Genomic DNA, 16,474 nt, shown 5'->3' on the forward strand with positions numbered 1-16,474 from the left:
TCTACATATTTCCTTTTGCAGTGATATAGGGAAAAAAAATAATAAAGCAACAAAACAATAATAGTAGCAAAAAGAACAGCTATGTTAGCCAAGGTGATTGGGATGCCAAATTGGTAGGCTACCAAGCCTACAGGATCCCTGGACTACTGGGATAGCTGAGCAACTGGGCACTTGGATAGAAATTAACACATGTGCCGGCCGTGGTGGCACACACCTTTAATCCCAGCACTTTGGAGTCAGAGGTAGGAGAATCGCCGTGAGTTCAAGGCCACCCTGAGACTACAGAGTTAATTGCGGGTCAGCCTGGACCAGAGTGAGACCCTACCTCAAAAAACCAAAAAAAAAAAAAGAAATTAACACATGTGCCCCTTTGTGTATATGGCTTTGGGTAGGTACTGGAGAATTGAACCCAAGAGCTTTATAGGCATTGAAATGATTGGTAATTGTGTCATACACACATGTATAATATGTATTATAAAACAGCACAAAGGCTGGGTTTGGTGGCGCACACCTTTAGTCCCAGCACTCTGGAGGCACGGGTAGGAGGATCGCCATGAGTTTGAGGCCACCCTGAGACTACATAGTGAATTCCAGGTCAGCCTGGGCTAGAGTGAGACCCTATCTTGAAAAAAACAAGACAGCACAAAGTTTCAATTATGAGTAAGCAAATGCTTTTAACCACGGAACCATCTTTATGGATTTTTTTCCACCTAATGGATATAACAATTTACTGTCATGTGGAGAGTAAAATAGTATGACCATGAAAAATAGTTTATCTTTGCACTCCTATTGTCTTGCAGATGGAGAAGCTGAGTTCAGAAGGGGCTGTGGAGAATCAGGAGAGCTTGTCTAGACCACAGCTGCCCTAGCTTGGGAGTCACTTGTCCAGGACTCACGAGGTTTGTGCCACAGCATGTAGATGTAGCCTTCTCTGGTCCACACGGAAAGATCAGTCACACTCGGCCAGGAGGAGAACTACACACTCCTCCAGCTTTCTTCTCTCTGTCTCTGACCCCTGATTTGGCAACATGAAGAGCCCACTCTGCAGAATTGCTAAAGGCCATTGCATCAGGTTTGCTAAACATCCCATTATTCACCTTGCTACTCCCTCTGTATCTTCCCTCAGCCCTCATTTCAACACTCCTGGCTGGGCAGGGGCAGGACGGTCAGCTTAGAGCAGAACCAGCAGAGCTGCTGTGCACAGGGCTGACACTGGCTACCTCTGCCTCCCAAGTGCTGGGGTTAAAGGAGCGTGCCACCTGCCCAGTGGGCTCAGGATAACGTTGGAAGAACATCCTCCCTGTCGCCCAGCCTCCTCTCTTAAAGTTGCTTGATCACTCCTTTCACCCAGAGCCTTTGCGTTGCAAGGGAAAGTTTCCTCCATAGGCTCTATCTGCTCAGGGTGTTTTTCTCTCTCATCTTCTTACGTTCTTACTGCTAGTTTTGTCCAAGAAGCACCCACTACCAAGGGCGATCCTTCAAGACAGCAGCCTGGGGGCATGATCCCTGGGTGTCCATGAAAACTTTGATGCAGGTTTTATTAACTTAGCAGGAATATCTAACGCCACACCAAAGGTTAAGAAATTTCTTTGAAGGAGTCTGCCAGCCCTAGGTCTCCAAAGGTGCTGGCAATGGTGTCAGCCTCTGTGGTGGGAAGGAAGCAGGCACTCATGAATCTCTGGGACCAGAGGTCCCAGGCACCAGACCTACCAGGAAATGGGAGTCACCTGCCCAACCCTGGGATAGCTTTTCTTCTGGCTCCCAAAGGTTTCTCTCTGAATACCGCCATGTGTCCATCCACAGTCTCCCCACAGTCTCCTAAATCCATACCAGTCTCCACTGAGGCTGTAGGAGAGATGAACACAATGCTCTCCAGAGTCTCTTCTGGAAGGAAAAAGCTTGATGCGTGTGAACCCAGCCCTGCCTGGCTCCCTGTTCTCCCTGAGCCACTCAGCCCAAGACGCCTGGTAGCTAAGGCAGTGAGACTAACATTGTGACATTTGCCTTCTCTTCTTGAATCACTTCAGGTGTGACAGATCCACTGATGATCCAGTGGGCTATCATCCATATCTGTCTGTCTATCATCTATCTATCTATCTATCTATCTATCTATCTATCTATCTATCTATCATCTAGCTAGCTTGCTAGCTAGCATCATCTATTTACCAACTATCTATTATCTGTCTATCATCTATCTATCTATCTATATCTATCTATCTATCTATCATCTAGCTAGCTATCATCTATCATCTATCTTGCTATCATCTATCTACCAACTATCTATCATTTATCTATCTACCTGTTGGTCTATCTATTATCTATCTATTCTATCTATCTATCAATCACCTATCTCTCTATTCTATCTTGAGGCCAGCCTTTGCTTCCTCAATCCCTCCCTATTTCTGCTTCACTCTTCCCACTTTAGCATCTACACACACACACACACGCAAACACACACACACACACACCCCCCAAAAACTCTTGTCAGAGGCTCTACCCTCCAAAGCTCAGCCTCTTGCAATTGTCCTTGTTCCCCAACAACCTGCTATTCCTCATTCCAAGAAAGTTCTTGCCACCTTGCCCCTAGCTAGACTCTTGCTGGAGCACGGGCCAGCTTAAGTGTCTGTCCCTGTCAGGTATTTCTGATGTCCCTTGCTCCCCCCTGTGTTCTCACAGCATCCCCACATGTTTTTGAGTATGCATCACAGTGTCGAGAGTCCTTGCCTCAGATTCCCCCTCCCCCCTGAGGCCCTGACCTACCGCACTAGCCCTTGACTCAGTGGGGACGATGCCTGCACCTCTATCTGTTAATGGGCACGGAGCCCAGGAGAGGCAGAAGGGAGCGCTGTCTCAGACTCAGAAGAGACTTCCCAGCTATGCTCAGCCCCTGCCTGGAACCCACTTTCTTGGCATTCCAGTGGCTGGGGAGGCTGGCCCTGGGACACTACTCTTCGTGCTAGGTGGCATCAGGTGCACATTTCGTCCCTGGTCTCACAGGAGGGGGCAGGCCAGGACCACCAAATAACAAGCATGGGAGGTGGTGAGGTTGGAGTTTTCTCCGAATGGTGGGGTTCCAGTTGCTTCTGAGCTCTACAGCAGGACAGCAGTGAGCTGTGTGGGGGTAGGCGTTAACGTCCCTAGCATGTAGAACGGAATCCCCTACGCCAGCCAGCACTCAGCCTAGGGTTGATAGCTATACAGTTATACAGGGAGACTCTTCCGAGAGCTGTTTCCACTTCACGGAGAAGGGTACTAAATGACATGGCTAGTGGGTTGTCATCCAGAGCCTCTGTTCTCACCACCCCCATTTAACAAAATGCAGTTGATATGCACTGAGAGGACAGAACAGCTCCTTCCCACATGGTCCATGGGCTGTCTTCTCTAGGCTGATCTCTTTTTTTCTTCGTTTTGCTACAGAGGATCCATCAGTCCTAGATCTCCACAGGCTACATACCCCACTTCCAACAAGCTTCACTCCTGGGTGACCTTTGTCAGGGCCATTGACCACCTGTGGTGGTTTGATTCAGGTGTCCCCCATAAACTTAGGTGTTCTGAATGCTAGGTTCCCAGCTGATGGATATTTGGGAATTAATGCCTCCTGGAGGGAGTGTATTGTTGGGGGCGGGCTTATGGGCTTTATAGCCAGTTTCCCCATGCCAGTGTTTGGCACACCCTCCTGTTGCTGTGGTCCATCTTATGTTGGCCAGGGGGTGATGTCCACCCTCTGCTCATGCCATCCTTTTCTCCTGCCATCATGGAGCTTCCCCTTGAGCCTGTGAGCCAAAAATAAATCTCTTTTTCCCAGAAGCTGCTCTTTGTTAGGTAATTTCTACCAGCAATGTGAACCGGACTGTAACACCACCCAAAAGTCCTTCTCCTCCTTTAGAGCCATCCACGTGCCCAGGGTTGGCCCTTCATGCTCCTGGGCTCTAGTTGAACCTTGAGATTTCTCTTAAAGCCATTTTCATCCCTCTCCTATACCTTCTCACTGATCACATGGAGTGGGGGAAGTAGAAGGTTGTGGGGGGGGTACAGTTGGGGTGACTGGACCCCTGAAGGTAAAGCGTACAAGTTTGTACTTGCTAGAAGATGATCTGACTTCTTATCTCTTACCTAGTTCCCTAGACCTGTTTTTCTACAAATAACCAGGATCCCTCCTGGGAGGGAAGTCATTCATGGAATTTAAACGTTGTGGTTGATCAAGTTCAGCCCCCGGGATTTGGTATTAGGGCTAGCCTCTTCCTGAGACAGCCTATCCTTAACCAGTCAGCTAGCCCTCTGGTTCACCTGAGCCAGAAGATAGCCCACCACCATAAGATTGCAAATACCTTTGCCAGGGGAGGGCAGGCTCTCTGACCACTTGGGAGCTTCCAGCTGTGGGTGGGTTCTTCCCTTGGCTGGGCCTAGGCTTAGCCAGGCTGAGTGGAGGGGAGCCCCGCCCCCCCCAGCCCTTACTTTCCAGGCTCAGCATAGGCCCAGCTAGGAGGGGCCCCTAGCTCTTACTCTCCATGTGGGTTCCTTATCCCCTCCAGCTCCCCACATGGCAGGAGCTCCTTGAACTTTCTTTTGTCTCTTCTCTTTCCATATCTTTTGTTCCCCTCAGACCACGAACGTGAGCTCTTTAGCCACGTGGTATCTTTGCTTGGTTCTGTGCTACCCTCAATAAATACAGTAATTTAATAATTATCCTTCTCAGTCTTCTTTTTTATTCAATTCTTTGATTAAAATTAGAAATGAGCCTAGGGTTTGGGGTTCAAAGACTTTCCTGGCCCCCCTAACACCCTGTTACAGTTGTAAAGGGGTCCCAGGACCTAGACACTGGTTCTAGATGCGCTCCAGCTCAACCTCACCATCTCACCAAGTTCATGGCATAAGATGTTGGCTTATACAATCCCACTCATTATATTCAGGACCTAAACAGACCTCAGCAACTTCAAATGGACCAATACCCAAGAAGAGGTGGGCCCAAAGTCTGTTTTAGCAGATACAGGAATGAATACTGACATTATTTTCTGATGCCCTGGTCCACTGGGCATGCAGTTTACCTCCAAGGGGCCATCAGAACCAGACTTCAGAGAGAACGGAGCCTCCCCTGCAGTCAGTCTTCCCACAGGTTTTAGGGCCACCACCGACAAGCTGCCTTTAGATAATATAGGCTCTTTACTACGACCTTATCCATGACATTGACAAATGCAAGTTCTCTTCAAGGGATAACAAATAAACGCAAACTGTTTCAATGCAGGATTAAAAAAACATGAGCCTAGCCCGTAACTGGAAGGGCCTCTCTGCGTGTTTGCATTTTAATTACCATTCTGGAGTATTCCCCAGCTTGTTTCAGAGATCCTGCCTGTCTTCTGTCAGCAGAAGGAGGTGCCATGTTTAATTCCCTTTGGGCCTATGATTGCGCTGCCTAGCACTGCACGGGAGTTCAGGCCCTGGAGTGGGAAGAGAAGCCTGTAGCCCCAGCCCTGGGAACTGGACTCTGAGCCTGTCAATTTTAGACCAAGGGGTCAGGAGACGTGGGTGCTAGTGCCTTGATCTGATCTGTTCCCAGCTGTGGGAACATATGTGCCTGGGAGGGACCCAAGCTCATAAGCCTCAACTTGTGCATAATGACCAGGGTCCTGCCGCTCACAGGTGCTCTCAGGCCCCAGGAGTCTGTAAATGCTTTCTTGACTGTGAGGTGCTACCCAAACAAAAGCACGCCCTATTTTCTAGCTGATAGCTTTCACCCTGAAGCACCAGACACCAGGGGCACTGTCTGCTGGGGGCAGCGGCACCGATGCCCAGAGGCCCTTCTGAAGCCACTCCTTTCCTCTGTCCTAACTGGTCAGGCTCTGCTGTGAAAGTCTGCTACTTCCCCAGCTGGGCCCAGTTCCAGTTGGGGACAGCTCCATTCTTGCCCAATGATGTAGAGCCCAACCTTGCTCCCACCTCATCGACGATTTTGTTTGTTTAGTTTGGTTTGGTTTTTCAAGGTAGGGTCTCACTCTAGCTCAGGCTGACCTGGAATTCACTATGTAGTCTCAGGGTGGCCTCGAACTCATGGAGATCCTCCTACCTCTGCCTCCTGAGTGCTGGGATTAAAGGCGTGCACCACCACACCTGGCTTTCATGTATGATTTTGCTGGCATGGCCAACCACCAGCTCAGCTCTGTACAGTGGAATGACAAGATTCTCTAACAGGGGTTGAGTGGCCTGAAGGAGATGTGAGCTAAAGGGAAGGAGAAGCGATGGGCTGTGTGTGGACAAAAGTCCCTCTCAGAGCCAGAAGTCTCCCCGTCACTGCAATCCTGCCATTGACATGCTATTGGCCTTATGTAAGTCACATCAACTCTCTGGACTTTCCTGTGCTTATATGGAAGAGATGAGATAATAATAAATATTACTATATGTTTATAAAATATATATACATACACACATATGTGTTTATATGTATGGCATTTCCAGTTTAGGTCAAAGTAGGAATACCTTAAAACCTATCCTTTAAAAATTATTTTATTTTATTTTATTTATTTGAGAAAGAGAGAGAGAGAGAATGGGTGTACCAGGACCTACAGTACTGTAAAAAAAAAAAAAAAAAAAAACCTCCAGGGCTGGAGAGATGGCTTAGTGATTAAGGCACTTGCCTGCAAAGCCAAAAGACCCAGGTTCAATTCCCCAGGACCCATGTAAGCCAGATGCACCAGGGGGCGCATGCATCTGGAGTTCATTTACAGTGGCTGAAGGCCCTGGCATGCCCATTCGCTCTCTCTCTGCCTCATTCTCTGTATCAAATAAATAAAATATATTTAAAAAATTTTTTTTTATGCTAATCATTTTATGTACCTAATAAAATTATTTTTAAAAATCCCTCCAGACACTTACACCACATTGTGCACCTAGTTTACATGAGTCCTGGGAAGCCAAACCTGGGTTCTTTGACTTTGCAGGCAAGTGTCTTAACTGTTAGTTATCTCTCCAGCCCAGCCTATCCATTTCAGCTCAAGTGTTAAAGCTACCTTCACAAAGCCTCTCTGAGGACCTCCACTTGTGTCTCAATTTCCTTGTGCATGTGCACCTTAGTGGTACCACCCCAGTTAAACACTTGTCATGAGCACACCTTTCCTCTCCCAACCTAAGCTCCCAGCACACCCAGCACAGGCTCTGTACACAGGGGCTGAGAAATTCATCCCCCCTGTCCCTGTCACCCCTGCCAGAAGCACCATGAGCCAGCGGGGTACATTCTTGTCCATCACTTGTCTTCTCAGGAACCCTAAGCTTAAGACTCTATTAGGCATCGGGGGCTGGAACTTTGGCACTAAGGAGTGAGTGGTCACAGGCAGATAAAGACCCAGCACCCTGACAGAGAGAGCCCTGGTCAGAGAACGGGGCCAGGCCAAGGGGTGGCCAGGGAGAAAGGGGCTGGATGATGGGGCTTCTTGCCTCTGGTCTCAGTGTCCCATCCGGAAGGCAGTGGAATTAGCTGGGCTTCAGGTTGCCCAGTCTTGCTGGAGCTCCAAGATCTAAAGCACGCAGACAGCCCTGACCTGTGTGGGCCTTAGTTACTCTCCTCCCTGAAGTGGGGGATAGAGACCAGCGGATCCCAGATAGCATGCAGCATGTGTCCTCTAAGCTCTGAAATGGGTATCTTACCTGAGGAAGAGCTTTTGCTCTGGGAGTAAAGGCACACTGTGAGACTGAACTTGTCCATTTCAATATTCTTTTTAAAAAAATGTTTTTGCTCATTTTTATTTATTTATTTATTTGAGAGCGACAGACAGACAGAGAGAGAGAGAGAATGGGCGCGCCAGGGCCTCCAGCCACTGCAAACAAACTCCAGATGCTTGCGCCCCCTTGTGCATCTGGCTAACGTGGGTCCTGGGGAATTGAGCCTCGCACCGGGGTCCTTAGGCATCACAGGCAAGTGCTTAACCGCTAAGCCATCTCTCCAGCCCCATTTCAATATTCTTGAATTATGAAGATAACAGAGCTAAACTTTTACTCATAAAATCCAGAATACATGGGTCACAGAGCTGTAGTTTTCTAAAACCTGTTTTGGGCCATGAACCCTTTGGGAATCTGATGAATGTTATGCGTCAGCTCCCCAAAGAAATACCTGTACTTGGATTGTTCATTGGCATGCGAGTGCTTTTACTCTGGTGTCCCTAGGTACATGGATCTAAGAACTGACAAATTAAATTAGAAATTAATAACAGGGAATCAAATTAGGATCAACCTATAAAGAACATAAGACCAGGGACTCCTCAGAAACCACTAAGGAGGAACGATGTGGTGAGGTAGCTCTTGGGCCTGCTTCAGGACAGTCGCAATGTTTTATAAAATCATAAAGCAAGTTTGTAAAACACTTGACAAATGCATATTGGGTGAAAGAAAACCTGCATCGCCGACAGGGAACCGAATCTGCTGAGCCCCAGGTCTCCAGCTCCTTGCGAGTCCCAACTCTTCATCTTAGACACCCTTCTTGTTCTTTTCCCAGCTTCCCCGGCAGTGCTGAGGCATGGGGACAACTGGCTCTGATTCAGGACAGGACAGTTCGGAGACAGGGAGGGAATTTGGGACAGCGGGGATCCGAGTGAGTCAATGAGCCCTGATGACATGGACTTTGGGCGGTAGGAAGTACTTCTTTTGTCCCTTTCCTTAACCAGGTCCCTAAGCGGTCAGCAAATATCCCCGCAGCGCTTGGGCAGCCACCCCGGAGCCCCACCAGCTGTAGACACAAGAACATCAGCATCATGAGTGCTTTTCTGCTTGCTGCTGAGGGGCACAGTGGCCCCCCGCCTAGCCCAAGGCAAGCCATACCCTTCTATCACATCACAGGTTCGCAGACATGATGGCCACAGCCCACAACTGGCAGCCCTTTGTTAGCTCAGCTGTCAAGTTGCTGCGTACTCATGGCTTTGATGGCCTTGACTTTGACTTGGAATACCTAGGAAGCCAAGGGAACCTGGGCAAGAAGCATTTCACAGCCCTGGTACAGGTGTGGCTGGGTAGAGCCAGGTTCACCCAGGCAGCCAAGAGACTCACAGCAATGGTCTTACCACAGCCTGTTTTCCCAGTCCTGGTAGTTCCATATATTTGCTTAACTCAGACCAGCCCCATGGCCAGTTTTCATCCTCCTGAGTATAAACACCAGCTCAGGGGGTTGAACATCTCTGTGTTCACTCCCGGTTGTCCCCGCAGGACGTGGCCAAGGCTTTCCAGCCAGAAGCACAGACCTCCAGGAAGGACCAGCCGGGCAAGGCCATGTGGCAATGAGGTGGACAAAATCGCCCGGTGAGTCTCTGGCAGGTGCCTCATGTCCTCTGAGGCTGGAGAGGCCCAGGGTGGACTGAACGTCCCCCAAATAGAGCTGGTCTTCACCTGCGAGGGGTGGCTTTGGGATGCAATAAAGTGTCCAGGAAGGCCTTGCTCTGCATCTACTCCACTATTTCAGACTCTTCTTTCTGGACCTTTGCCCTCTTCCGGAAGAACTCACCATGAAAGTGAGACTCCCGCAGGGGGAAGCGAAGGCCCTTGAGCATCTCTGAGAGGATGGGCAGTTAGGTGTCGGCTCCACGTTGTGCTATGCGGAACTGCAGGTCCCACCGCAGCTGGGGACTTGTTAGAAGTGTGCTGGCTGAGGTGCCCAGGAAACTTGTGTGTGTGGTAATGTTTGGGAAATACTGAGTTAGAATTCCTTCCCTCCCCAAACGGCAAAACAACACCAGCCTTCGGGCACAGATCAGAGAGCACTTACGGATGCTGAGGGATTGGTAAGTAAGAGGACAACAAAGACATGAGCGCCCGACCTCGTAGTGGGAATGAGAACGGCCTGCGGAGGTGAGAGTGTCACCTGCCCAACCAGAGGTGAGCCTGCCTCCCCACCGCGGCCTCATGCTGCCTCCCTAGAGAAGGGGGAAGAAAAGAAGGCCCATCCTAATCACTAGCTCCCACCTCTCCACCACCTCCTGCAGTGTAACGGGGGAAAGTCCCTGAACCCCAAACCCTAGGGTTGTTTCTAATTTTAATCAAAGAATTGCACAAAAAAGACTGAGAAGGATAATTGTTAAATTATTATATTTATTGAGGGACGTACAGAGCCAAGGAAAGGCACCCACATGGCTAGAGATCCCACATGGAGGGCCTGGGAAAACCATGGAAAGAAAAGAGAGAAAAGAAAGTTCAAGGAGCTCCTGCCACATGGGAAGCTAGAGGGGACAAAGAACCCATGTGGAGAGTAAGGACTGTGGGGGGGGGGCTCCCCTGGGCTCAGCCTGGCTGGGCCTGGGCTGGAGCCCAGCGCAGGGAAAACCTCACCCACAGCTGAAAGTTTCCAAGTGGTCAGAGAGCCTTCCCTCCCCTTGCAAAGGTCTTTATAACCTTATAGTAGGTTGTGTTCCAGCTCAGGTGAACCAGACAGAGAGCTGGTTGGCCCATGCTAGGGGCTGTCTCGGGAACAGGCCAGCCCTGACCCTGAGTTCCAGGGACTGAACTTGACCAACCACAATGTTTAAATCCTATGAAAGACCTCCCTCTAAGGAGGGGTCCTGGTTGTTTGTGGAAAAACAGGTCTGGGGAGCTAGGCAAGAGATAAGAAGTCAGATGGTCTTTGATTTCTAGCAAGTGCAATCTTTCCTGCCCTTTTTTGCTTTCAGGGGTCCAGTCACCCTAATGGTACTGCCTCTTGGCAGGAGCTTGGATTTCCTCAACCTTATGACCTCCATGCTCCTGGGAGGCCTCAGGACATGAGTCCCCTCTACAAGATGCAGGGAGAGAGTGGTGCTGGTACTGTGACCGAATTCCGTGTGTTAGTGGCCAGAGGGATGAGGCAGAACGCCCCTGTCCAGCAGTTGTTGCCTCTTTTGAACCTCAAGACCCTAATGGAAAAGGAAAATGGGAAACCCAAGTAGGACACGAAGAAGCCATGACTGTCTTTCCTTTTCTGTTCTATATCATTCCTAAAGGGGAGGCCTCATCCCCCCACAACATCTTGGCTGGCAATAGGCAGAGCAAGCCTCTCTAATGACATCAAACACACAGGTAACTGACCGGGAGGTCTCCTTGGAGCTTGAGTCTCCAGCCAATATGGCTACAGTATACTTCACATCCCCTTCCATGTTCTTCAAGCCAATGGGCGGGCTTTGTTCCCTGGTCTTTGTATGGCCTCTGGAAGGTGCTGTCAAGGTGGCACCATCCCCAGAAATGTCAGTTGGGGAGGAACGACCCAGCCCCTGTAAAGGGCAGGCTTGCTTTTGACTGCAGTGGATTGAGGTTTCCTACACTTCCTCCTTAGCCATCTAGATTTTTTTAGACTTTCATTTATTTATTTGCACATGGGATGAGGGACGAGCCAGAGTCTCTGGCTGCTGCAAACGAATACCCAGCAGGCTTCATGTGGGTGGTGGGGGAATTGAACCCCAGGCTGGAAGGCTTTGCAAAAGCAAGCGCCTCTCTAACCCCTTGATATTGTTTTATACACTCACTCTATACTTAAATGTCAAGAATAACCATATTGTTCCTCTCTCTTAAAATAAGCAATCATAAAACCTCTCTGAATTAGAATGCTTTTTGCTTTGGTGTCTCTCATCTCTGGGTCACTTCTGGTCTCTGTGGCTCTTTAACGAAGGTTATGATGTGGACTTGTCACACTAAGCCTGACCCCTTAATCCCTCTGGAAAACCTGGTGGTTTTTGGAGGAAGCTGAGGAGCTTCAGCCCAGTCCAGTGGGAGACAAAAGACATGGAGCTGATTGATGGAGGAGGGGGACAGGTCCTGCAGCCCTATGATCACTATTCTGCAAGGCCTGCGTCCAGGGAACACAGGAACTGCCCCGGACCATGTGTGGGGAGTACTTCTGGCCAGAGGAATCACCTTCCCAAACATGCATAAAAAGCACCACATAGGCTGGCATGATGGTACATGCTTTTAATCCCAGCACTCAGGAGTCAGAGGTAGGAGCGACATAAGTTTGAAGCCCCCGTGAGACTACACAGTGAATTCCAGGTCCACCTGGGCAACAGCGAGATCCTACCTCAAAAAAAAAAAAAAAAAAGTGCCATGTAGGTTGGCAGAGGGCCCTGAGCTTACCCCTCAGTGCTCAGGTCTGATCAGGGAGCAGTTGTAGGGCAAGCCGGTTTGCACCTAAGTGCTGGGAGGCCGCAGCGGAGCTCAGTGTAGACTAGCCTGGGGCAGCTTCTTGCAGCGAGCCGCGAAGGAAGACTCCTCCGACTGGTATTCAGTAGATCATACCCCCGGTTGGTCCCAGGCCGGGGAGCCGCATGTCAAGTGACTCACGAGTGTGGGAAATGTTTGAAGGCAGGTGATGCCATGCATTGCTCTAGGCCCTGGGGAGCCAGACCCACGTCCCTACCCTTGTACGCAAGTGAAATGTCTGCAGTTGTGGCACCGAGCAGCCCGCGGCTCCCCCGCCCTGCGTCTGCCAGGCCTTTTCCACGCATGGTGCCTTTGATTCCCACCAGGCCGCTAGAGACGGTGTTTTTCATTAGTTCCATTCTAAATAAGTTGCTTAGGAATCTGTGTCTGCTCTGCTCAGTCACATGTCCCAAGTGTCTAGGACAGAGCTGGAAGGATGGCTTAGCAGTTAAGGCATTTGCCTGCAAAGCCAGAGGACCCAGGTTCGATTCCCCAGGACCCACGTTAGCCAGATGCACAAGGGGGCACAGGCATCTGGAATTCGTTTGCAGTGGCTGGAGGCCTTGGCGCGCCCATTCTCTCACTCTCTCTCTCCCTCTTTCTCTGTCAAATAAATAAATGAAAATAAAATATGTTTAAAAAAAGAAAGAAAGAAAGGAAAGAAGGAAGGAAGGAGGGAGGGAAGGGGCTGGAGAGATGGCTTAGCGGTTAAACACTTGCCTGTGAAGCCTAGGGACCCTAGTTGGAGGCTCCATTCCCCAGGACCCACATTAGCCAGATGCACAAAGGGGCACACCCGTCTGGAGTTCATTTGCAGCAGCTGGAGGACCTTGCGTGCCCATTCTCTCACTCTCTATCTGCCTCTTTCTCGCTCTGTCACTCTCACCTGCATCTCCAGCCAAGGAGCTCCTGTCCCCCTCATTCTCTCTGGATCCTTCTCTCTTAGACCACCAGAGCCAAGCTGAAGTGGGGGTTAACCAGCCCCTTGTCTCCACCATCCAGATGCTGCTAGTCACCTGTGGCTGTGGGAGGGGACCCCCGCCAGCAGCCTGATCCTTGACACACCCACCTATGGGCGACCCTCCACCCTGGTCTCCTCATCAGACACCAGAGTAGGTGCCCCAGTCACAGGGACTGGTGCCCCAGGGAGGAGGCCACTGGCTTACTGTGAGATAGGAAACACCAATTGCCGTCCTGAGTATTGTGGAGGCCCGGGGCTCCCCGGTGTGCATGTTGGGGGGGGGGTGAGTGGGCTTCTTCTTCCACAGTTGCTGAGTGAAGATGACAAACGTGGGGAATTATGACCAGATGAACGCCATCCCACCCGGCCATCTTGGGTGTATCCTTAGGCTCAGGTGCCTCAAGCTCAAACCCATAGTTGTAGGCCACTCAGCCTAGAGCCTCCTGTGGCCTGTGGGCTTCCTCACACAGGAGGTTCCTAATCTGTGGTTTTCTCCTGGTGTGGGGGAAGGACAGATACCTGCCAGTGCCCCCCTTCCCCTCCCCAGCATTTCCTGTGTTCCTACAGGTCTGCTCCTGGGAGAGGAAACACAGAACCAAGGACCAGAAGGTGCCTACATCTTCCAGTTCAACCAGTGGGTGGGTTTTGATAACATAGAGCGCTTCAGAGCCAAGGTGAGGCCCGGCCCTACTGGGAGGAGCTGGTCCCAGGCAGTCTAAGGCTCATCATCATAGTCCCGACGTCCACTCTCTATGTATCTTTACCAACTACTGATGAAGAAAAGACGTCTACAGTGAGGCCTAGGGATGTAGTTCAGTGGTAGAGTACTTTCCTAGAGTCCAACCTCCAGTGTGAGAGAGAGAGGGAACTTGCTCTATAGCCCTCTTGAAAAGATTTCTATTTTATCAAACTCATAGGAGAAATATGCATGTTGACACTGAGGATGTTGATGCACCTCCAATTTCCTGCCCACATGGGTTTCTTTTTTTTTTTTTTTTTTAAAAGCAGACACACTTTTTTTTTTAAATTTATTTATTTATTTATTTGAGAGTGACAGACACAGAGAGAAAGACAGATAGAGGGAGAGAGAGAGAATGGGCGCGCCAGGGCTTCCAGCCTCTGCAAACAAACTCCAAGATGCGTGCGCCCCCTTGTGCATCTGGCTAACGTGGGACCTGGGGAACCGAGCCTCGAACCGGGGTCCTTAGGCTTCACAGGCAAGCGCTTAACCGCTAAGCCATCTCTCCAGCCCCCACATGGGTTTCTTTATGTACTTCTTGGCTTCTCTTCCACAAGAGATTATCAGCCCCCGAGGAGAGCAATAGCCACACTTGTTTGTCTGCCAGTCCCACATAGGTTATCATGTAGGACAGACAGAAGCAGTTTCTTTTAGAAGTGCAGACAAAGTCTTCTGGGAGAATCCAGGAGTTAGTCTCATGCTTGAGATGGGAGGAGGGATTGTGGAGGAAAAGCTCTTGAGTTAAGTCCTAAAGTCTGGAAGGCGGGTGTGGTGGTTTGATTCAGGTGTCCCCCATGCACTTAGGTGTTCTGAATGCTAGGTTCCCAGCTGATAGCAATTTGGGAATTAAAGCCTCCTGGAGGCTGCGTATTACTGGGGGCAGGATTATGGGTACTATAACCAACTTCCTTTTGCCAGTGTTTGGTACAGTCTCCTGTTGCTGTTGTCTGTCTGATGTTGGCTAGGGGGTGATGTCCATCCTCTGCTCATGTCATAGCTTTCCCCTGCCATTGTGGAGCCTCCCCTTGAGTCTGTAAGTCAAAATAAACTTTTTCCCACAAGCTGCTCTTCGTCGGGTGTTTTCTGCCAGCAATGTGAACCTGACTGCAACAGCTAGGAGGAGGCAAGCTGGTAGAAAATTGCATAGGCAAAAAGACATGGTGGGGGAGGAAAGGGGGGTGGGCCCTGAGAATAGGGTGGGTCCCAAAAGGACAATTAGGGTTAGCAGAACGTCCAGAGCCCCCTAATCTTCAGCCTCCACACCTATTTCATGGGAAATGCCATAGCTCCCTGGCAGGGTGAAGGGGTAGGGAAGCCCTCTCTGAGGGGGCACACAGCCAAGAGCCTTGGTGTGTGGGGAGTGGCCTTCGGAGGGTCAGAGGTGTAAAGATGGGGAAGCAAAACTTGGTTGAGAATTTTGGGAAGCTTAGGCATTCCGTGTGGTGAGAAAATCTCTCACAGCCAGGAGATAGGACCCCAACAGCAGCTCAGCCCAGAAATGACAAGAGGCCAATGCAGAGCCACCAGCACCCTTCTCTCAACACCCCTACCCCCTCCCACCTAGCTCATGTCACACCCGGGAGAGGGAGGACTTGGCACCCAAACCCTCACCCCAGGCCTGCCTCCAGAAGCCCTAACCACCCATGGGGAAGGTGATGGGCAAACGGCACTTTCTGGATGAGGAGGCTGGGCCCGAACTCACATCCCTTTACCTCCTGCCCCTGTCCGGGTCAGCTATCTGAAGCAGAAGGGGCTTAGGTGGCGCCATGGTCTGGGCCCTAGACTTGGATGACTCCACCGGCTCGTTCTGCAACCAGGGCCGATACCCTCTCGTCCACATGCCGCAACGGGGCTCAGTGAGTAAGGGGCGGGGGACATACGCGCCCATCCCAAACCACAGGTGCTGGGCCTTTCTGAGGAAATGACTGTGCCCCAATATTGTGACTTCCCCAACCTCATGCACCCCCCTCCCCCCAGGAGCTGAGGGAACTGTTGAAATGATTTGCCTTTCACACTCCCTTCTTCCTGTTTTCTTGATGGCAACACCGGCAGGCGGTCTGTTGCAGGACGTTCCTCCGTGGGCCTCAGCCTGCTCCCAGGCGGCTCGGTTCCTCTCCGGTTAAGGAGACAGCCTGCGCTCGGACTGCGCTGTGGGATTCCCCTCGGGACCATTCATCAGTAAATGACCGGGCACTGGGGGTGATGCGCGTCCAATAGCGCCCGCTGGTGTTGTAGTTCGGGCAGTGTCTGCCGGCTGTAGGCCTGGATGTGGGGTGCTGGGACATTGCCTGCTATGGCTGCTGCCTGTGTGCCTGGCCTGCCCTCTGCATCTCTCCGGCCAGTGGTGGGTTCGTCCTCCTTGTCTTCCCAGGGCCTCGGTCCACCCATGCCTCCAGGCCTGACTCAGAACAGGAAGTGCCTGCACCCCGCCCGCCTGCTGAGCCTCCGCAGAGACCCAGTCGGGGCAAGTCACGTTCTGCTAGGACAAGGTTGATGGGCTCTACCCCAGCCCTTGGAAACAACAGTCTGGCTACTACAGCTCTGTGGGGTGGTGGCAGGGGTGGGGGCAGGTGTTCCAGCAGAGCTGTCCCCCAGACCTGGTGTTCAGATCTTCTTGCAAGTGCTGGCCCTGGAGTTGA

General features: G+C 50.8%; 1 protein-coding gene across 1 annotated transcript; it reads left to right on the forward strand.

Annotated features, from left to right (window-relative positions):
• Window positions 1–5,782: 5,782 nt before the first annotated feature.
• LOC101595800 (chitotriosidase-1) lies at window positions 5,783–16,474 on the forward strand. Its single transcript, XM_045142741.1, is given in 11 exon segments — window positions 5,783–5,926; window positions 6,076–6,209; window positions 7,251–7,307; window positions 8,821–8,980; window positions 9,184–9,238; window positions 13,138–13,359; window positions 13,644–13,706; window positions 13,709–13,775; window positions 15,570–15,585; window positions 15,587–15,691; window positions 16,394–16,474. Coding segments are annotated over 11 exon segments (1,104 nt in total).

The sequence above is a fragment of the Jaculus jaculus genome, chromosome 1, assembly GCF_020740685.1.
Source record: "Jaculus jaculus isolate mJacJac1 chromosome 1, mJacJac1.mat.Y.cur, whole genome shotgun sequence".
Classification (NCBI taxonomy): Eukaryota; Metazoa; Chordata; class Mammalia; order Rodentia; family Dipodidae; genus Jaculus; species Jaculus jaculus.